This window comes from Orcinus orca, chromosome 12, assembly GCF_937001465.1.
Source record: "Orcinus orca chromosome 12, mOrcOrc1.1, whole genome shotgun sequence".
NCBI lineage: Eukaryota > Metazoa > Chordata > Mammalia > Artiodactyla > Delphinidae > Orcinus > Orcinus orca.
The window spans coordinates 16,813,680-16,837,225 of NC_064570.1; the positions used below are offsets into that span (position 1 = coordinate 16,813,680).

The 23,546-nt window shown below is 43.8% G+C and overlaps 1 protein-coding gene across 6 annotated transcripts in view; it reads right to left on the bottom strand.

Moving 5' to 3' along the window:
- The window catches only part of SASH1 (SAM and SH3 domain containing 1), a 323,565-nt gene that overhangs the window by 139,135 nt on the left and 160,884 nt on the right, over positions 1-23,546 (bottom strand). For 5 of the 6 annotated variants that reach the window (XM_033405251.2, XM_033405266.2, XM_004263733.4 and 2 more), the window contains one exon: positions 7,987-8,115. The exons of the other annotated variant lie outside the window; for it this stretch is intronic. In XM_033405251.2, coding sequence (XP_033261142.1) covers positions 7,987-8,115 — 129 coding nt within the window. The remainder of the gene's footprint in view (positions 1-7,986; positions 8,116-23,546) is intronic. 6 annotated transcript variants of the gene reach the window in all.

A 23,546-nucleotide genomic window follows, 5' to 3' on the forward strand; every position in this document is an offset into this window, starting at 1 on the left:
CCCTTGCCATTTCAGCCAAGCTGGGCCTTGGAGGACAGGTGGATCAACCACTTGGCCTGGGCCACTCGGCCTCCGCCGAGGATCTCAAACTTAGACCTTTGGCAATAACAAAAAACACTGTAGATACAGCTACAGAAACCCATTCTTAGGGCCTGAAAATAAGGAAACATTCATCACACTCCTTTACATTTTATCTCAAGACCATACTGCCTCTAGTGTGCCACAAATTAGCATGTTTAAGTAGCCTATAATTAGCTTGTGATTAGCATAAATAAATTACACTGTAATCTTCCACGTTAAAAGTGTTGAATTGTTAAATGTAGACATTGAGATCACACTATACTTTTGGTAACCTGGTTTTAATATTCCAGGGCTCCAAAATGCGCCTGGCCTGGGCCTCACTTAACTTTGAAAGGTCCCGATTCCAAAAACAGGGACACCCCTTTCCCCTCCAAGCCCAGATTCTGCCATCAAAAAGTGGCCTCTTTAATCTCTTGGCTTTTTTCCCCAATTATTGTCGATTTGATTAACATCTAGGAATGCTCTCTGTTGTATGTAAATGGAAACAACTACAAAGCTCAGACTTTCTTCCCTTTCTGGCAAGCATTTATACTTTGAGCAGAATGCTATTTTGGTGTTTAATCCCCTGGGCACACTGTGTTTATAAATGCAAACAAACAAAAATCAGTCATTTCTGAATGCTCAGGGGCAAAACCAGAAAAAGAAGCTGATGTTGTTGATTCCTATTCGAAAAGTCTGATGAAGACGGCTCAACTATTCTATCACACACAGCACATCTCATCTGTCCGTCTCCATAATGGTATAAGCCATCTACAAAGGTCTCTAAGTTTAAGAGGATGGAAGCATACCTAAATTGATCCTAAGTATAATAAAAATCTTCTTAATTATGAGAGGTATGGGATGCCAAGATCAAATCTGGCAGCCCAGAGACCTATTCATATTTATGTCCACGTTAACGTGGTGCAACGAACAAAACAATGCTAGGTTGGGACTGGGCATTTGACTACAAATGGGACTTTGTCTGAGGAGCCCAAGCAGAGAACTGTATTACCATCTGGCTTAAGACATAAAGCCTCAGTGTATTTTGACATCAAGTGTGTAAATCCCACAGCAGAATGTGGTTCAGACTCAACTGTCTAAGGCCCATGTTTCTGACTGCAATCTGCAAATCAACAGTAGCCCAAAGCTAGCAAATAATGTCCATTAAGACAAAACGAAACAAAACAAAAGCAAATGCCCTGGTGCAACAGTTGGGCTTTAGCATTTAGCAGTTGAATATTCAAAGTCAGGACAATTTGCAACACAGCTCACATATTTATCCTGGGGGTGAGAATAAGAATTCAGGTAGCCTCCTGGGGCAGCCAGTGTTCCCTAAGCACTGAGGTGGAGGCAACCCTTATCTTTTCTTGAATATCTTTTCTTGAATATTCAGGTAGCTCAAAGGTACAGGAAACCTGTTTTCCAAAGGCTTTGCAGTCTCTAGCAAATAACAAAAGAAGAGCAGTCAATAAAACAAAACAAAACTCCCCACGGAGACTGGACTAGTCTGCATGACTGGGGAAAGCCACAAGGTCACCTTGGCCCAGCCGGTCAACTATTGCGAAATGGTAATTATTTTTGTTTTGTCTTGTGAATGGTGATGAATCAGAGCAACGTTCTATCTTTTTATATCATTAATGATCCAAGGACCTGTGAAAGGACAGCATGTATCTTTTCTCTGCACACCTGTTTATGCCTTAGGTTCCAGCCCTAGTAAACTTCTCTCAGTGGCCCATAAAAGCCACATTTTCTCTCATTTTTGACCTTTTCACTAACTGTGACCTCTGCTTTAAATTACTCTGCACTGTCTACACCTCGCTCCCCAACCAGATTAATCTTCTGTGTTTCCTTACAGTTGAGCTTGGATATCACCTCCTCCAGGAAGCCTTCTTTGATTTTCCTAAACTGGGTCAGGGGCTCTCTTGTGTACTCCTGCAGGGCATTTTAATAGTCTGATTAGGGAACTCCCTGCCAGTCCAGTGGTTAGGAGTTGGCACTTTCACTGCTGTGGGCTGGGGTTTGATCCCTGATCAGGGAACTAAGATTTCACAAGCTGCGCAGTGTGGCCAAAAAAAAAAAAAAAAAAGTCTGCTTACTTGTCTAAAGCCCCCACTAAACTGTGACATCTTTGTGGATGGGGAACACATCTTTACCTGTATTTCTGGAATGACAACATCTCAGATGCTTGACGCTCATTTAATAGTTTTAAATAATTACATACACAAATGAATTCAACAAATACTTCCTGAGCACCTATTATGTGCCATGCACTGTTCTCCATGCTGGAATACAGAAAGGACCAAAACAGACTGACAAAAATGCCTGTCCTCAAACTAGGATTTCCTGGGAAGGGATATGAGGGAACTTTGTGGGGTGTCCTGCATCATGCTGGGGTGTGGATAACATGCCTATATCCACTTGACAAAACTGGATAGCTAAGATGCAAGCACTTCAATATGTAAATTTTACCTCACAAAGAACTTTAAAAAAATAATAATTAAGCAGGCCTGAAGGGGCTTCCCTGGTGGTACAGTGGTTAAGAATCCGCCTGCCAGTGCAGGGGACACGGGTTCGAGCCCTGGTCCAGGAAGGTCCCACGTGCCGCGGAGCAACTAAGCCCATGTGCCACAACTACTGAGCCTGCGCTCTAGAACCCAAGAGCCACAACTACTGAGCCTGTGCTCTAGAGCCCGTGTTCCGCAACAAGAGAAGCCACCACAACGAGAAGCCCGCGCACAGCAACGAATACCCAGTGCAGCCAGAAATAAATAAATAAAAATAAATAAATAAAAAAGCAGGCGTGAAGAGTAAAGATGAAGTGAGAATGGCAGGATGCTGGTAACTGTTGAAGCTGGGTAAGAGGCACAGGAAGTTTGTTATAGTATGCTGTTTATATATGTTTGATATTTCCCAAAATAAAAGCTAAAAGAAACCTCTGCACTCAGGTGAGTAAATATTAATGAAGTACAAATAACAGATACTCCTGCATCATGACAGGAGCTTTTGAACCAGGAATAGAAAGGAAGGAAGAGAAATGAACAGTTATAGGTCACTTACAATGAGGGACTAGGCATACTTATAGCAGTTTTCTCATTTAATCCTTGTAACAACTTTATATTTTTACCCCATTTTATAGATGGGGGAACTGAAGCTTAGAAAGGTTACACAACTTGCCAGTTACGTACAACAGCCAGAATTTGAACCCAAGTCTTCCTGACTCCCCCAGTCTCCTTCCATCATGTTTCTCACACCCTTTTGCCACTGCGACAATCGCCGAGGCCAGGACTCCAGCTTGGGCGTGGGGTGGGAGTGGTAGGGTCTGAAGAAGCCCCAAGAATCACCCCTAGTCACACCAGACACCACTCTTACTGCCTCCTACCTTTGTCCAGAATTATACCTCAAAAGATTAAATTACGAAAATTGCTAGGAACAATAATTATGCCCCAGAATCATTCCTACACCCTCGGCAATGGTTCTGATATCACATTTCTCTGTGATAATATGTAACAGCCTCAGTCCTCGAAGACCTGGGTGAGTCCTGCCTGGGCTCCTGGCTCTTGAGGCCCACACAGGTGTGTTAACAGTTTGGCACAAACTGTAAGTCACCTGTAAGTGGCACAGAGATCCTGTAAGTGGTGACTTCTCTGTCAAGACTGTGATACACCAACCACTGTACAAACTTGTTTCTGCCAACATCCAAGCAGACTCAGCCGCAAAGATGCCGAGGAAGCGGACATGGCCGGTAATAAGAGGCTGCCTTGCATGTGTCCCTCTCCTGGCCACGGTGTCACTCTGACAGATGTCAGACTTAGCATCACTAGACATGGGCCCATTATGGACTTGGAAAGCTGCTGTCATTTCCAAACGCAGCTTCTCACAGCCAAAAAAACACACAGCGCTCAGGGATGTGCCCAAATGTGTGGAAATATGGGCAACTTCCCTGCTGTTCCCAACCACTAATGTCCTAATCCCCAGCAGAGGCAAGGGCTGTGGTCCAAACACACGGCTCCTTTAGGGCCCACTTGGTGCTAAATAAAAACTCTCATGACAGTTCTAAATCTCAATCATAATCCGTGCTTATGCTGTTGAATTTTCACCCATCTGTACTCTCTCTGTTACCTTCATCTAAACTAACTGGCCCCCAAAACTCTTCTTCACATAAGGGCTTTATTCCAGTCAGGGGCCAGGTGATTAGGTCCTGGAGAAGTAGTTTGATATCCAGTCCCAAATCAGAACCTTTTATTTTTCAGGGTTAAGTCAAGCATCTCTGTGGGCAGGGTGACTTTTTGGCTTGTTTGTTCTCCAGTTGACATGTAATTAGCTCTTAAGGACACTGCATTTTTGGACTTTTTAAAGCCAAACATCAATATCCAAATATCTATTCTGTCTATAGAACATTTCCTCAATCTCCCAAATTCACCCATAGGATGTGAAATGAAACAAACCCATAAAACCAATTTAAACCATCACCCCAAACTCTGCCCTCAAAGCTGTCTCTAACGACTTTTTCTACAGCAGATACAACAAACTTAACGCCATTGTTTTCCCTATAAATTGTTTTATGTTCCTAACATGTTACTATTTCCTCTTAGTGCTTTCGGTGGATTATTTCCTCCCCAAGTCATCTCATTTCTGCTTTTTTTTTTTTTCCTTTTTGGCTGAGCTGCACCACATGCAGGATCTTAGTTCCCTGGCCAGGGATCAAACCCGTGCCCCCTGCAGGGGAAGCACAGAGTCCTAACCACTGAACCGCCAGGGAAGTCCCTCACTTCTGCTTTTGACAGGGCTGCCCACTAGCACAGAAAACAAGTATTAAGCTGCAGGTCCTCAGACCCCAAGCTGCCCCAAAAGCCTAGCATGCAAGAAGTTTGCCTACTTGTCTGAAGGCAGAATTCGCCATCTAGAAATACAGGTAAATTCTGACGCAATAAAAAGTGGCGTTACGAAAAAAAAAAAAGTAGCATTACGGACTGAAAGTTGCAGCTTTTCAAGAAAATAAGTTCCCATCAGGACTCAATCTGTGATGAGCTAACCACCGTGAGAGGGAACTTTCCCTAAGTCGCCAGTGTTGCAAGCATGGCCTCAATGATGACCTTAAACAACCTCTAACTTCTGGACTCCTGAGCTGTGTGAAGGACCAAGACCATCTAACTTGGTCTTCAATACTTGCCTGGAATCTCATAGAAAGGGAACTGAATACGCTGACTTGGGATCTTACTTGTCTCACTAACTACACTTTAAAGGATGAAGAGAGTTTCCAGCTAGCTCCCATCAATTGTATCCACCACCACATTCCTGCACGTTTGATGAGAAGTAATTTAGCTCATGCAGTGTTTTCTCCCCACACTGTCTTTTGCCAAAGCTCTGGAACAGAGCACACCAAATTAGGCCTCTCTGTCTAAATGGGAAGAAGTTATTTATTCCACTTCCAGGCAGGCTTCCTTTTCTACCAAGAAGCTGCTTTCCAACGTACCCAAACACTGTGGAATGACTATGGTAACCCCAACTCTTAACCAGCTAGAATGTGGGGAAGAGCAGTTGAGCATCATATCAAGGATCATCTGTCAATTCACAGCCGTCATTTCCTTGCATGGTGAAATGTCCAAGGAAGCCACAGAGTATCCTATTATTCAAGGTCAAAATTGCAACATTCAAGAACTCAGTGCAATAATGAAGTTGTTGTTTGGCTGCAACCTTGCCAAAAAAAGAAGGCACTAACTGTGCCCCCACAGGAGAGCCTAATTAATTTTAACAGTCTTTTGCCACATGAGAATACTTTCTTAAAAGAAAGGAATAATGCCCCTCCCCACCCCCTTCACACATGCCAGGGGACAAAGTTACAGGAAAGAAGCCCTTGGCAACAATGACGCCCATGTGCCTGCCTGGGCCAGGGCGTCAGGCTCCTGGAGTGATGGCTTTCTGCCCCCAACGGATGCTTCTCAGCCTTAATCGATTCCATTATACTAACTCCTACCCATGTTGAACACTAAATCAGTGAACAAAAAGGAAAAAGGATCAATAGTTATTTGACAGTTATGACATAAATCTTCACGTGGACTGAGTTAAGGAAAGAAATGAAACTGCATAAGAGCACCAGCATCTTACTTAGAGTGGAAGTGAATGATGTCTACTTATGGAATATATAGCAGCGGTGCCTAAACCATTTGGTGGGTCCCTTATCCAATAGGTTTTTTCAAACATAAAAGGAATTTTTTTAAAAATTTTTTTTGAGGACTCTTCATGCTGGTTTTTTTTTTAAATTTATTTATTTATTTTATATATATTTTTGCTGTGTTGGGTCTTCGTTTCTGTGCGAAGGCTTTCTCTAGTTGTGGCAAGCAGGGGCCACTCTTCATCGCGGTGCGTGGGCCTCTCACTATCACGGCCTCTCTCTTGTTGCGGAGCACAGGCTCCAGACGCGCAGGCTCAGTAGTTGTGGCGCACGGGCTTAGTTGCTCCGCGGCATGTGGGATCTTCCTGGACCAGGGCTCGAAACTGTGTCCCCTGCATTAGCTGGCGGATTCTCAACCACTGCGCCACCAGGGAAGCCCCAAAAGGAATTATTAATAAAAGAATTATCTGTTCCGAGTTACTGATTTTTTCATCTCTACTCGAAGTAGATTTATGGAAAATCACAAAATAAATAAGGATTCAATTGAATCAGTAGTTTTCAAACATTTTTTTAAAGGCAGAGGTACTGTTACTCAGAAAAGATCCACGTAGTCCCCTAATACATAAAAGATGCTTAAAAAGGAGCTGGTCCAGGGCTTCCCTGGTGGTGCTGTGGTTGAGAGTCCACATGCCGATGCAGGGGACACGGGTTCGTGCCCCGGTCCGGGAAGATCCCACATGCCGCGGAGCGGCTGGGCCCGTGAGCCATGGCTGCTGAGCCTGCGCGTCCGGAGCCTGTGTTCCGCAACGGGAGAGGCCACAACAGTGAGAGGCCCGCGTACCGCAAAAAAAAAAAAAAAAAAAAAAAGAGCTGATCCAGATAAGGAAACACGGAGTGTTGAGCCTTTTCTTCTGCCTCTCATTCCTAAAATGGTCTTAAGGTCACCACAATGAAACAGAACTTGAGAAGCACTGAACCAAAATGAACCCAAGACCTATATAGCAAATTTAAATTAATACATGCAGAAGTTTCGGTAAGATACTTTCTAGTAAATGTACAACACGGAAATACCAGCACACATATAGATTATATAGACCTAAACTCTGTATTTACTGTTTATCACATGGAACTTCAAATGCTCCACTAATCATACACATAGAAGTCTTTATAAAACAGCCAAATGAATTTCAATGCACCTGCGAGAAGAGTTGTGTCTTCCTTGGTTATCTTGGTGAAAATGGTGATTTCAAAGAGGTCTTAGCAACATGGAAGAACTATAATAAAATGTTAAGTAAAAAAGCAAGAATTACATTGCTGATGTAAAAATGCCCAGAAAAACACGGAACGGAGACTTGCTAAAACACCAATATGGTTATTGCTAGGTGAGAAATTAGGGTGGTTTCTTGTTCCCCTAAATTTTATTTTGTTGAAAACAAAAAGAAGAAAACAAAGAAGGAAGAAGACAAGGAAAGAACTAGCCGAGACCTCCTCCTTTTGGCTGAGTCATTAAAAATGTAGCGCATACCGGCCAACAGTAAAAACATCCTTTCCCCTTACGCTAAAAAAAATTAAAATTCAAATGCAATCTTTTAATGAATACAAAAATTTGATCATTATTGCCCCAACTAATACTCATGCAGTCTGACAGCCACAGACCTGGGTTAATCCTTTCGGGATCTGAATTTTTTATCTCAAACGAGTGCAGCAGCCTGCAGAGTAATAACGCACGCACAACCGTGAGAGGGATGAAGGAGGGGATGCTGGACCAGAAGCAGCCCGGCTGGGCAGGAACACATTCCCAGTGCCCCACTCACCACATCCAGGTCCTGGGAAACCCGCCGTTTCCGCAGCTCCTCCATCCTCTCGCACACGTCGGAGAAACACGTATTGTAATAATCTGCATACTGTTGCGCCAGGTCATCGATGTTTCCCAGGGAGCCGTCCTGAGGGTGAGGAGGGCGGGGGACGAAACGGGAAGAGAACAAAGGCGATCAGTCCACCTGCAAACGCCCCCCACCATCTAGTCTTCCTCTATGCAGCACTTATACTAATAACAGCTGGCATTTGTTCAGTGGTGGACGTGTGCCAGGCTAAATTTTACATGCGACATCACCTAATGCTGAGGACAGCCCTGGGACACAGGACCTATTTTCCTCAGTGTGTATAGATGGACAAACATCTACACACTCAAAAAAGCTGAGTGACAGCCCAAGGATTGCATGGCTACCAAGCAAAGAAGCCGGGCCTCCAACTCAGGACTGTCTGATGCCAAAGCCACGGTTTTAACCCACATCCTTGCATGCCTTGCAGGGCCAAGAAACCCCTGGGAAAGCCACTGTGTCAGTGCGAGGCACCCTAAAGCCCAGTCGGTGGCTGTATCAGAACCTCTGCGGAAGCGTCTGAGAAACCCAGATGCCAGGACACCACTCCTGGGAATTCTGATGGGAAGCTGAGAATTCAGAAGCCAACAGGGGATGCTGCATCTGGGACACACCTGAACCATGCCTCCCATGAGACCCTCAGAAAAGTGGGAACTCTTATTCCCTACATCATTCAAGTACAGAAGCAAGAGAACAAATTCAGCTAAATAAATAAGGAAACATATCTGTCTCCACTGAGGGACGGGCCCGGAAGCTGCTCTGGAGCCCACACCCCCGAGTTCACATCCAGCTCTGCGGCTGCTTCTGGTTCGGCAGCCTTAAGCATGTTTCCTAATCTCTGGCAACGCTGGGATACCTCCCCGTGAGGAGTGATGAAGTAACGTGACACACGCAGAGCTTGGTCCTTCACAGTCCTCCCAGCACATAGTAAGTGCTCAATTTACTTAGCTAGTAATAGTCACTACAAATAATGTTTCAGATTGTAGTCTTCCTTTAGGGGAACGGATTCCTAAATTCATGTTTGAACACATACACAGAGGATGACAGCAATGCTGTATACATTTGTAGGTTATGTCATTTTGTCTGTTCATTCATTCATTCATTCCTTCAGAGAAGCATCTCCCCTGCCCCTTTTCACCTCCCAACAAGGTCTTTCTTTGGTATGAATAAAAGACCCTACCAAGACAACCAAGGAAAATGATTTTACCAAGATGACCAAGGAAAACACAACTCTTAGACAACCGAAAAAGTGCACACACATTTTCCCTGTGACAGACCACTGGTCAGCCCTGTCTCATAGTTATGCCAGCACACCACCCTTGGTGCACATGTCTAAGACTGCAAAGCACACTTAGACGCAGACAGGCTTTGGGAATTAAGAGATCTTCAGTGCTGGTGCTGAAATCTCTTCAGAATAGTCATCACGATCTCAAAGTTTGTTTCAAAGTTTGCAAACATCAAGTGTCAATCAAAACTGAAGATGAAACACCACTGAATGTTGAATTCTCATGCTTTAGATGTACTTCCTTTTTAGACTTTTTGCTTCTCTGCTATTTATACCGTACTGTTTCATTTAAATTTCCTTCACGCTAACTTCCTTTGTGCTATTGAAATAAAATTACAGTATATACAACAACAAAAAAAGAGTTCTTCGAAAGCCTTTCTGCTGGGACTTCCCTGGTGGCACAGTGGTTAAGAATCTGCCTGCCAATGCAGGTGACACGGGTTCGAGCCCTGGTCCGGGAAGATCCCACCTGCCGCAGAGCAACTAAGCCCACGCGCCGCAACTACTGAAGCCCGCAGCCTAGAGCCCGTGCTCCACAATAAGAGAAGTCACCGCAATGAGAAGCCCCTGCACCGCAATGAAGAGTAGCGCCCGCTCACCACAAGTAGAGAAAGCCCGCACGCAGCAGTGAAGACCCAATGCAGCCTAATTAATTATTAATTAATTATAAAAAAGGCTTTCTGCTAAAGATCTTAAGGCCCTGGTCAGGATACGTGGGTCAGAGCAAGTGACCATCTCTATCCCACTTCTGCATTCACCAATTTCACAAAACTGACCAAGTGGGGAAACAGAATTGAAAGAAATGATTTTTTTTAGAAAAGATTCTTCCTTTGTTACCAATAAAATGTTCTATGCTTGAGGTAATTGCCTCAAAGTCCCCAGTACAGAGCTAGGGATGGGAAGCTCTTTACAAGAACAGTAAGATGTTTGAACGTGTCTGGGCAAAAGTCCGTCCCTCCCCTCTGAGACAACAGGCTGGATGGCCACAGTGGAGGTGGCAGGAGCTTACCCTCCCCCCAAAAAGGTTTGTCACGTTTCCGGTAGGGAAAATAAGGAGTCAAATGGAAGTCTGCTGCCAGCCCCCGAGGAAACGCACAGAGGGGATCAGCCTACCCGTCTTTGCTTTACTGCCTTTACTAGAGGTGAGGCTCCTGACAAATTGCATCGTAAGTCGGATTACGATCCTGAGGTCTGCCCTGACTCGTCTCAACTCAACAGCACATGCCCCATGGGCCACAACATGAAAATCTACAACCTCCTGACCGGTCTTCTTGTCTCCTTCCCCATTTGGCCTCATCTGCCTTGGATCCAGTCACCAAAGTGACCTTGCAAAACAGAGATCAGACCGGGTCTCTCTCCCCTAAGAATGATCTGTGTCACACACATCACACATTCTACAAATAAACCCCAAACTTACCAGCCCGGTGGAGAAAGGGGCTGAGGCCTGCGGACGGGGAAGACCAGAGGAGCGAGAGAAGACAGGCAGCCCCTACAGTGGCCGCTCCGCCAGCCCCCATGCCACCCCCAACACCAAGAGAAAGTACTGGAAGAAACTTTAGGAAAGAGCGAGGGCGGAAGGGCTGCTCCCATGGGAGCATCTGTTCCAGCCAACGACCAGGACTATGACAGCAAAGTGCCCAGCGAGGCAAGGGCTCCAGACCACCGCTGCCTCGGCCACCAACTGCTACTTTCTCGGACTAATCAAGGCCACCTGAAAAAATTATAAAAATGATCATTTATATAGCTTCGTTCAAATTGCTTTCTTTCCTTTCTCTCTCCTCTCTCATACATCCTAGGACACCTTCAAAGCCAACTGTTCACTTCACTTCTAAAGTTTCTAGGCTTCTGGTCAAACTTTTTTTCCTAACAGTGAAACAGTTTCATTCCCTACCCCTCACTCCCAATCACTCGGAACTCCCCAAATATTTGAGGGCCTGGGAAATATCTGTTGCTCATGAGGAAGAAAGCAGCCAAAGGCAGCCAACATTTCACACCCTGCAATAACCACTCCTCACTTGATGCTCAGCAAATAGTAATTTAGAACAGGGTGGCACAGCTGCCTCTATGTTTTTTCAAATCACTTTCCAGATGTTCAGTGAGTCCCCATAATTACCACTTTCATCAGTCTTGATCATTTAAATGCCAAGAAAGACAAAATAATTTTTTAAAGCATGTGTGTGTGTGTGTGTGTTTTTAAGTAGGTCTTGTCTGCTATGCACAGAAAGGAATTCTTTTCCATCCCAATCACATGGAACCGAGGAACCACTGATGATTTGCTCTTCACCCGCTCCAAGTCCATGCTTTTCCAGGACTGTCTGGAGACCCCTGCATCCTTTCTGTCCAACTTGTTCTTACTTGATATAGTACAAACGTCTTCAGTAAAAATATTCACTTCTATTAAAATATTTGCAACATTAGTCTCTAGAGAATTTAAATAATGCAGTTGATGTTTTAATAGCACCACACCTCGTACATCTTTTTTTGGGGATGTGACGTTCATGTCTGACTGAACACCCCACAATGCTAATGCCAAGAGGCATTGATGTTACAAAATAAACTTCGAAATATGTAGTATGACTTTATAAATTTTGATATTTATTATAATAAATACATTAAAATACAAACAGATTCCTTTTTAAATTTTTTTTTCTTTTAAGGTGTTAAAAGTTTCTGCTGTAGAGTGTTACTTGTCTAATCTGTTTCATTTCTTATTTTCCCCCTTTGGTTCGCATGCATTAGGCTGAAGCAACATTAGCTCTGTGTTTAGGAACTCAGAAAAATCTTATTTCCTCAGAATAGCCTTTTTAAAGTAAATTGTGAAATTTTGTGACGCATAAACTTTTTTACAAGAATTTTCCCATCACTGTCTACCAAAAAAAAAGATACATGCAAATTCAAGCTCTCTTCCCGTTTCTTATTACAAAACCAGGTCACAGCATTTTTCCATATGACCATCCATTTCACTTAATATGAACTTAATTTAAATCTGGGTCCCACTACCAGTGTCAGCTCAATGGAAGACTAACTTGTATAATTTTCCCATGAAGCCACAGCACACATTTATACCAAACACGCATCTTTTTTATACAACCAACATAAAAATATAGAGATAAGGGGCATTGTACCAAACAATTCAGATCGGGTGAACTGCTGTTACAATTAAGGAGAAAAGAAACAGAGCATTGTTCTCTCAACAATTGATTTAATAGCATTTCTGAATTTTTATCCCAATGTACTTCTGTCTCTGGAAAATGTGAAAACTAAAAGTACTATGAAAACAGAGGCGTTTGTATCATTACTTTTTTGTTTTTGCTCTCTTCTTTCCCCAGATGTCATTTATGCTTTAGAATATCTTGACAAAGTTTAAGGGGAAAAAAAGAAAAAAACTTCTCTGAAAACACCAGGAGACACAATATAATCTGTACTGCTGTATGCAGATTACATGCAAATGAATGGAAATGAACTCTTGGTCCTGCGATTTTATCTATCTATAAAGACAGAGCCCTAAGGGAAAACTCAATGTGTTGCTCTGAATCCCCAAAGTTGAGGGGAAGAAAGGGAACAAGACTCCTGGCTCATTTATTTCACACATCTCTACCTTTTCTGTCTATAATGGTAAGTACGTACATGATATATTTTATGAAATATAAATTATATGTTTTATTTCCACTGCTCACTATTGTTTGGGAGGGGGATGAAGATATATTCATATATATAAATACTTGCATCAGCCCCCTATCAGATAAATCCACTAAAAGAAATCACTACAATAAAATAAAGCCTAACTGATTTCTTGAATGACTTCACAATGCCTTCTCACTCTTAATTAGCTTGTGTAAAGATTTTGAGGTGATAAACACTTCCAGCAACCTTTCAGGTGAAGTTGCTACTACCATAAACAAGACTTTAATTCCGGTTTCCTCGTTCAGCCTCACCGAACCCATGAGATGTCAATGTTTGCACCTGCTCTGTCATCCCATCCTGCCATATCATTCTGGAGAAATTCATTGAATATGTAATAACTGATCTCAAATATATTTCTCTGAGGTATCTCTCTCAGAATTTCTGCAGATGGTTTGAGCTGAAATACAGTCTGTCTCAGGAAAGTTTTTTACACATAACAACCAAAAACATACACCAGAGGGACAAATCAAGTCATACTGGTGGTGAGAGAGGGCTCTGGGGGCACACCCACATGGGAGGAGGCTGGAGGAGGGCTGATTGCACATCTTCCACTCTCCTCCCTCCAAAACACCGAGAACCTGCCGGAGCCCACGTCTAACTCTTGCTTTGGCAAATACGATCTTGGTGCCCGTGGCCCCCACTATCATGCATCAGTGGTCTCCAGTTAACATAAATCCCTTCCTGAAGCATGAAGAACAGCCTCACAAGCTGCCAGTATTGGCGATCCCCTCCTTCCCAGCACTCTCTCAGCAGCTGCTTCCAAAGGCAGTGGTCTTCAGGGACTTCCCTGAATTAGAAGTCCCTGAAGTCCAGTGGTTAAGACTCCGCACTTCCACCGCAGGGGGCGAAGGTTCCATCCCTGGTTGGGGAAGTTCCACATGCTGCAAGGTGTGGTCAAAAAATAAATAAATAAAATTAAAAATTAAAAAAATAATAAAGGCGGGACTTCCCGGGTGGTCCAGTGGTAAAGAATCCGCCTTCCAATGCAGGGGACGTGGGTTCAATCCCTGATCAGGGAACTGGGATCCCTTCCCACATGCCACGGGGCAACTAAGCCCGCGCGCCACAACTACTGAACTCACGCACCTCAATGAGAGAGCCCGCTGGTCGCAAATTACAGAGCCCAGGCAAATCCACATCTGCTTCTCATAAACTCCAACCTTGACGCCATCGGTGACCTACAAGAGAAGCTGGAGTTCTTCAGATGGCTCAGGACGCCCAGAAGATGACGGAGACCTGGCAGGACCTGGACTCGCTGGGGGGTCCGGGCACCACTTCACACTAGCAAAAGGCAGATCAGTGACACCACAGGGGAGCCACCACAGTGCCCATGCCCTCCACTAACCTTCAGAGTCTGAAAAGTATGGCTACCGCTGATTCACTTCTGACTTCTGGGTTGACACAGTCCTAAGTCACCACACAGTCCTAAGATATTCTGTGACATTTGAGACCAGCATTTGTTTAGACAACATTGCATAGCACAGAAGAGTACAGAACAGAACAGGAAATGCTGGCATACATCCCATGGAGAAACAGGACTGTTTCCTGCAACATTTTTTTCAGTTATGTGTGTGTATAACTGTACCGAATCACAATGTAAAATACATCTTCCAGTGAATCTGTGGCCAAAAGTTTGAAAGTCATTGGTGGAGTCTGTCTCTCGGGCTGCACCCTAGGGGTCCTCCCACTTTCGAGTCCGTTCTAGAGCTCCGTGCACATGGGTCTCCTCGGGACTCTCTCCCTCCTCCTCAGCTTACCCCTAAATGCAGATGCTCCCCAAAGGTTCTCCCTGTGTTCTCTTCTTGTGGTCCCTGTTCTCCTGGGGGAAATCTCATCTGTGGTTGAACTGATTTAAAGCCACAACAGAAGCATTTTTTCCTTCTCCTCTTCCACCCTCAGGCTCAGGGCAGCCTGCTTGACCCCAGGATACGAAAAGCCTGAGATCTTTAGCAAAAATGTTATTACCAAAATCTTATGCATGAACTAGTTATCCCTAATTATCTGCTGGGAAGGGATGTGAACAGCGTGGTTTAAATACGAACAAACTCAGTTTACAAGCCATGGAGAGGAGTAGCTACAACAAAATGGAATGAAAAGGCCTCCTCGTGGGGAGAGTGTGTGCTGGCATCTTTCACGTCACGATGATTGTCAGGTGTGATGAACAAAGTGATCAGAGCTATAAAATTATGTTCTTCAATCATCAACACCTAATGGGATACTTCATTAATTCAAATAATACTTACTGAACACCTGTGGCATTCCAGGTGCTGTGCTGGGTGCTAAGTATACAATATAAAATGAAGAAACATGAATGCTTATTATTACTGGACAGAAAAGCCAAGTATGGCTGTATTTTAAGGCAGTCATATAATTAAGTCATGGAAATTTGTTGAAGGGATTTACTAAACCGTGTGCTTAGTATAAGGTCTTTTTGGAATTAAAGACTTTGAAAGATCCCATTCGCTGGGCTATCGGTGGCTTAAAAAGAACATTTCACAGGAACCTTCAGAACTTGAAAAGCGCAGGGAAAAGACTAGGATGTTGACAGTTGGTTCTAAAAACTTCAAGTGCAGATTCACACTTAAAATGGACATGAGGATTTAGCAGATGACGATTTTAGACTCAACTCATTTCTCCTTTCCAAACTGCCTGAGCTTAATCGAATCACAGATTTGGGAAGAACGGCAGAGTGAGCTAGTTGGGTGGGAATGAAGTCAGAATTTCAGACCAGATTCACAGATTTTGATGAGCATGAATCACACTTTGCACTTTCCCGTGCTGCCTCTGGCCCATACTCATGAGGATATGGGCATTCGCAGGCACTGCGCCAATCAAAATCTGACTGGGGGGAAAACGTGATCTATGATATTCTTAGAAACCTGGAAAAGAATAGATTGATCTTAGAACAATCCTGAAATTTCTGGTTAGGATGTTATTTAAATTTTGCATAACGTTTGAGTTTGCTACATTTTATGAAAATTATATTCTACCCTGGCTTTAGCAGAGAGTCAGGAGGTGTGGTGTACATAGAGTCCGACGTGCACGTGAATCCAGTTCATTTCCGAGGACTGCTCCTGAGGGCAGTGCGACTGTGTTGTTTTTGTTTTTGTTTTAATTTTTAAATTTTTGGTTGCATTGGGTCTTCGTTGCTGCGTGTGGGCTTTCTCTAGTTGCGGCGAGCGGGGGCTACTCTTCGTTGCGGTGCGCGGGCTTCTCATCGTGGTGGCTTCTCTTGTTGCAGAGCATGGGCTCTAGGCACGCGGGCTCAGTAGCTGTGGCTCGCGGGCTCTAGAGCACAGGCTCAGTAGTTGTGGCGCACAGGCTTAGTTGCTCCACAGCATGTGGGATCTTCCCGGACCAGGGCTCGAACCCGTGTCCCCTGCACTAGCAGGTGGACTCTCAACCACTGCGCCACCAGGGAAGCCCAGTGCGACTGTTAAGTGATATTTGGACGTCCTGGTGACCTGATCAAACTGAAGGCATCATGCTTATCACCCACCATTCAGTGTTATAAGCGCTAGTGTTGATTAAATTCTTTCTTGGTGATGCTGCCAAAATTCCACATTTTTAAGAACTGGCAGGTAGGGACGTCATTGGTGGTCCAGTGGGTAAGACTCCATGCTCCCAATGAAGGCAGCCCGGGGTTCAATCCCTGGACGGGGAACTAGATCCCGCATGCGAGCTGCAACTAAGAAGCCCACATGCCGCAACTAAAGATCCCATGTGCCACAACTAAGACCTGGAGCAGCCTAAATAAATAAATATTAAAAAATAAAAGAAAAAGAAGAACTGGCAGGTAATACCTAAAGAGTGTTATCAATAAAAATTCACATGACTTACAAACCTGAGGATACTGAACACGTGGCCCATTACCGAAAAACTTTGTAGCCCTTAAGTTGTATTTTGATAACTCTTAAAACTCTTTCTTCATCTCCTTAGCTGTAGACAAATGCCTATGCCTATTCTTCCTACATATTCATATTCCAAACTCTCCATCCCCACCAAACTTTCATTCTGGATTCCAGTAGTCCAGAGATCAGCATCAACCCATTTGATCTGTGCCAACATTCTCAGGGTCATTCACTTATCCCCAAAGTTAAGAGGTCACTAGGTCTTATAATGTGTCATAAATAAGTGCTAATATAATATTTCTTCTCCAATATCTCTCAATGTCTCAAATGTCTCAAAATATTTCTCCATCCTAATCCTAGCAGTGTTTCAAGACATCAACCAAGGTTCCCAGCTATTCACCCCCTCCCCAATCCCATCTCATTTACGACCCACTCTATACCCCATGCCCACTGTAACTTTCAAAATATAAATCTTGAAAACTATAAACGTCTCCTAGTGAAGATGTGACAAAGTCAGTCTGCTGCTGACAATACAAAAGCCTTTCCATTTGTACTCTGTCTACCTTTCTAGACCCCCACCTGTGGCTCCACCTCCCCCATCCATGTACCAGTTTTGGCCAGATCAAACTACAAGCACCACTACATCATCCCTGCTCCCCCCCATACTATTTCTTCTGCCTGGAACACCCTTCTTTCATGCCACTGACCCTGCAGAGAGCAGCCCATCCTTCGCAACTGCACCTGACCTTCCCACTGCATAAGCATAAATCACACATTCCCCATGAGGTCTGCGATTTGCTTCAAAGTCATGGGGGGAGGGGAGAGGAGTATAGAAACAAGATTAGCCATGATTGATAACTGTAGTGCTGGCATATGGGTGTTCTTTAAAATATACTCTCTACTTTGGTATGTAGTTGAACTTTTCCATTTTAAGACATTTTTAAAAAGTGACTCTCACTCATTTACATGGTGGTTGTCCCCAGCACACTTTAAAGTCCTTGAAAGTTGAATCTGGGTCTTATTTTTGCAACCTCAGTCCCTAACACCATGACAACACCTGACACTTGGCAATGACTTGAGAAATATCTATCGAATATACGAATGAATGAAAGAGGGAAGGAAGAAATAAACAAAAGTTAGTAGAATGATCTCTCCCCTTCCTGAGGGTGCCGGATAACGATGACATTCATTCTGTAACTATGCGATGACATTCCATCCACCAAACCAGCATGTCACATATAATGGTGACCCTTCACAGGCTCAGTCTCCCTGCCCCCACCAACCTTACAACAGCAATTCGCTCTAATGGGTAAAACATTCAAACACGGAATATGTCATTAGAAACAATGACAAATGAACTGACTGAGGGTGTGGGAACAATAAAGGTAACTCCTCTGACTCAGGGGATGGCCTAACCTGTTCCCAGAGGAAAAGCTCCTGGGGTTGGCTGACGGATCAGTGCAGAGGTGTGGCAGGACAGGGGCCAAGAGACAGAAGAGAACCTAGGTTTGAAGATTCTTCATGTATAGGAATTAATGATTCCTAATAATCTCCACTTAATGCTGATAATTCTCAACATGTTAAGGGTCATAGATCTGGGAAGAATCCCATGGAAATTTTTTATCCCTAGAAGATTTAGGACAAAATTTCTTGGTGCAATGGGCTTCAAGGTCTAAAGGTTCAAGATTAAAGTCTCACATTCTTCTCTATCCTGACAGAAAAAGCAATTAAAGTGTTTGGAATTAGTGTAGTATAGGGAACTCTACTCAATGCTCTGTAATGACCTGTATGGGAAAAGACTCTAAAAAAAGAGTGAATATATATATATGTATAACTGATTCACTTTGCTGTACACCTGAAACTAACACAACATGGTAAGTCAACTGTACAACAATAAAATTTTTTTTGAAAGAGGTGTTTGGAAACAAAGAGAGTGCCTTCCTTAAAAAGGCACTGAACACACCCGGAACTTTTCTGGTTGAATCCTCTGCATCCCGTCAGGGAAACCAGTAGGAAAACACACCTGGAATGCAACTGGCTCGGGTGCTGTAAGAAAGCAAATACCAGAGCAATGCTGTGGCCTCTGAAACATGCATAGTCCCTTTTTTTTTCTTTTAAATAAATGTATTTATTTTATTTTTATTCTTGGCTGCACTGGGTCTTCGTTGCTGCGCACAGGCTTACTCTAGTTGCCTAGGGAATAAGCCCTGCATATTCCCATTATGGGACTGAGCTATCGTGAGCTGAAGAGATACCTGTTTGTTCCTATTTACTGGAGATGATTTTAGGGTCTTTCGCTCATGTGACACCAACTGAGTGGTTTCTTTCCAAAGTCAGGGAGAAACCAGTTCACCCACTGCCCTGGAAAAACTCCCAGTGGTCCCCAAACAACTCTTCACCACACACCTAGCCCCCTCCCAGAACATTTCCTGACTTAGCTTCTGACACTTGCTCTTCTGACCAGCTCCTTGATCTCCAGGACACACACAATAGCAATCAGGGCACTAAGGACTTCATTGAGGACTCAAAGGCCTGCTTGTGAATGTGAATGTCGGGTGAACACAGAAAATCTGGCTTCATTCTGTACCACATTCTGACCTTTCACGTATAGGAATAATCAGATTTAAAGACAAAATTACTGCTCTCGTTCCGGGCACATGCGTGAGTATCACTGTATCTACGTATCTGTCCATCTACGAATGTAACCACATAAAATATTACACGACATGACAGCCATACTTTTACTTCAATTTTGGGGGAAGACAAGTTCTTTCTTAACTACATCATTTCCCCTCAAGATGATTTCAATTTTCATCATAAAAGACTTTCATGTTCGCCAAGAATATAATGTGAAAATGCTCTGAAAAAGCATCTTAAGCACATGGATCTGTTCTTACTCTTAGATTAAAAACATCTTGAAAGTTGACAGTGAAGACGATTTGCTTTCTACCGCATTCTATACATGGTTACAATGAAAACTTGACGGGCTTCTTAGGAACTAAGTGAAACAACAACAAAAATCTAAGACGAATTGACACCATTCTAACTAAGCCAATTATCACAAGAATGAAAATATTCAATTTGCTCACAAGCTGAGAACTTACTAACATCACCACTGGCTTTTTCATGACACCCGCAGTTTAAATTTCTAACATATAGTTTTCTTTGTTTTGGCTGCATTGGGTCTTCGTGGCTGCCCCCGGGCTACCTCTAGTTGCAGCGAGCAGGGGCTCCTCTACGTTGTGGAGCACGGGCTCTAGGCGCACGGGCTTCAGTAGCTGCAGCTCGTGGGCTCTAGAGCTCAGGCTCAGTAGTTGTGACGCACAGGCTTAGTTGTTCCGCGGCATGTGGGATCCTCCTGGAACAGGGCTTGAACCCATGTCCCCTGCGTTGGCAGGCGGATTCTCAACCGCTGCGCCACCAGGGAAGCCCTGATGTGTATTTTTTTAAAAGAGTAATTCCCTTCATCAAAGAATTAACATTTTTCCTCACACCTGTCAGAATGGCCATCATCAAAAAGAACACAAATAACAAATGCTGGCAAGGATGTGGAGAAAAAGGAAGCCTCATACACTGCTGGTGGGAAGGTAAACTGGTGCAGCCGCTGTGGAAAATGGTACAGAGGTTCCTTAAAAAATTAAAAATAGAACTACCCAACGATCTAGCAATTCCACTCCTGGGTATATATCTGCAAGAAACGAAAACACAAATTCGAAAAGATACATGCACCCCAATGTTCATAGCATTATTTACAATTGCCAAGATATGGAAGCAACCTAAGTGTCCATCAACAGATGAATGGATAAAAAAGATGTGGTATATATATACAATGGAATACTAATCAGCCATAAAAAAGAATGAAATAATGCCATTTGCAGCTACATGGATGGGATTAAGACATTACCATACTAAGTGAAGTAAGTCAGAAACAGAAAGACAAATACCATATGATATCACTTATATGTGGAATCTAAACAAATAAAACAAACTAGTGAATATAAGAAAAAAGAAGCAGACTCACAGATATACAGAACAAACCTGTGGTTACCAGTGGGGAGAGGGAAGGGAGGAGGGGCAATAGAGGGGTAGGGGATTAAGAGGTACAAACTATTAGGTGTAAAATAAGCTACAAGGCTATATTGTACAATATGGGGAACAGAGCCAATATTTTAAAATAACTGTAAATTGAGTGTAACCTTTAAAAACTGTGAATCACTATTTGTATACCCATAACTTAAGTAATATTATACATCAACTATACTTCAATTTAAAAGAAAGGATTAACATTTTTACCTACTCATCAGCCAAATCTTGGTTCTTCCAATAGCTTTACAGGTCAATGTTTGCTCTGACAGAGCCCCTCCTTCCTATCCATGATCTTGGATTCACAAAGAAACACTCTCACTAAAGGAAATGAACGAGTTAAAACACATCTACCGCCCGCCAGCCTGCCTGCCTACCTGAACCTTTTTATTCTTCTTAATTGCTGCATTAAAAAAGGGCAATTTCACTTTCTTCTCTGTGATGTGCATGGGACATTTTTATTTTAATTGTTTGCCACATTGTGGGGGCGGGGGGGGGGGAGCCTACAAGGAAAATTATATGCACTACTCAGACAGGCTGGGACCTGGGACCCTTTGCTGCAGTGCCTGCACCTAGACAAATGTCTCCTCCAGCAACAAAATACAAATAAACTATAAGGCACTAAAAATAACTGCATGCATGTGCAGTTGGGGCAAATTATGGACAAAAAGATACAAAAAGATGAAAAAGCCCAACTGCCACTTCTGAAGAGCCAGGAGCAAAGGCAGGGGGTCTGGAGCAAAAGCAGAGTACTGGGCATGCCCCCTGCACACAACACCACCAAAGGGGTGGGCAATCCACCAAAGCCCCCCTCCAGCTGGACACCCTGGACACACCCCTACCCTCACCCCATGGAAGAAACCAGCTCATCAGGCCCCCCTTCGGGGAGCAAGTCTGCAAGGGAACCTGTTGTTTGTTCTCAGTAAGGGGCCCTAATAAAGCCTTGCGTGGGTGAATTTCTTGTCTGGCCTCTGATCAATTTCTAGCGATTAAAGAGGCCAAGAACCCTGGTTGGTAACCCTATCAGGCCTCTTAAAGGGTTGCCCAGTTTTAAAATGCTGATTTTGTCAGGATGGGCTCTGCTTTTCCGTTCACAAAGCACAGCAATTTAACAGCTGTTTTATTCTGGGAGATCAAAGACTGGGCTGCCTCCTTTCAACCCTGCGCACCCTCAAAACACAGCAGCTGGAGAGACCCTGTTAGAACCTATTCGGATCCTGTCCCTCTGCTCAAAAGCCCTATTCAGGCTCCCCTCTTACTCAGAGTAAAGGCCTCCATCCCCCCATGACCTGAAAGACCCTCCCCATCTGCACCTCCAACCAGCACCTGTCTCCTGCCTCATCTTTTTTTTTTTTTTTTTTTTCCTTTGCGGTACGTGGGCCTCTCACTGTTGTGGCCTCTCCCGTCGCGGAGCACAGGCTCCGGACGCGCAGGCTCAGCGGCCATGGCTCACGGGACCAGCTGCTCCGCGGCATGTGAGATCTTCCCGGACCGGGGCACGAACCTGCGTCCCCTGCATCGGCAGGCGGACTCTCAACCACTGCGCCACCAGGGAAGCCCTCCTGCCTCATCTTATGACTCTCCCAGGCTCACTGCCCCCAGGGACACACTGGCCACCTCTTTACTTCTCTAACAGTCCAAACCCACCAGCCCCAGCCAGGACTTTGAACCTGCTCCTCCCTCGGCCTGTTGTGCTCTTCCCACAGTTACCTGCCCTCCCCTCACCTCCTGCAAAGGTGACTCCAATACCCTCTTCTCAAGGGTCGTCCTAGCTAACACTGCAACCTCCCTCTCCTGTACGCACAACCTCTAACCCCACTCTCCGCCTTATGTTTCTCTTTACCACTTTTCAGCATCTAAACTAGTTTGCATGACTCCTAACTTTTCCAGTCTCTGTCTCCTGACTAAAGTGTAAGGTCCACAAGGGCAGAGATTTTTCTCTAAGTTTTGTTTACTGTTCAGTGTTGATGACAGTGCCTAGGAGACTCTCAATATAAATTTGCTGAATGATGAGTGAAAGAATGAATGAATGAAATAAAATGTTCAATCCACAAGCACTGTGCCAGACACTATACGCTCAGGCCCTGGGGAAGATGGACATAAACAATTCATATACTGCTCTACGTTTTAATTTATTTTTTCTAAATAACAGATCTACTCCTCAGTCCTCAGACTTAAAGTAACTGGCAAGTTTTAGCTTCTAAACGCCCATGGCTTCATCATAATTTAAAAGGCCAATATTAACTCCGCTGGTGCCTTTTGTATGTGTATCATCCTGTTCTCTTCGTACGGTTTCTAAAGAAACAAATGGAATATATAGTTCAAGGTGTTAATTACATCAGCTTATTAAAAACAAACTCCCAAGACGTGTCAGTTCTAGCACTTTTATGTTTATGTAGTTTATTCGTTTTGTGAATGTGAGAAAGTCAAACATAGTAAGATTGCAAAACAGCCAGTACCAAAGGAAAATTCTTTCGCTTACACAGACAGGACTTTTAAAGAACTGGCTCCAGTGTGCAAATTTGAAAATGATTAAAGGACATGGCAGTGGAAGCAGGTTTTTACATGAGCGTTTCTGAATTCGTGGTAGG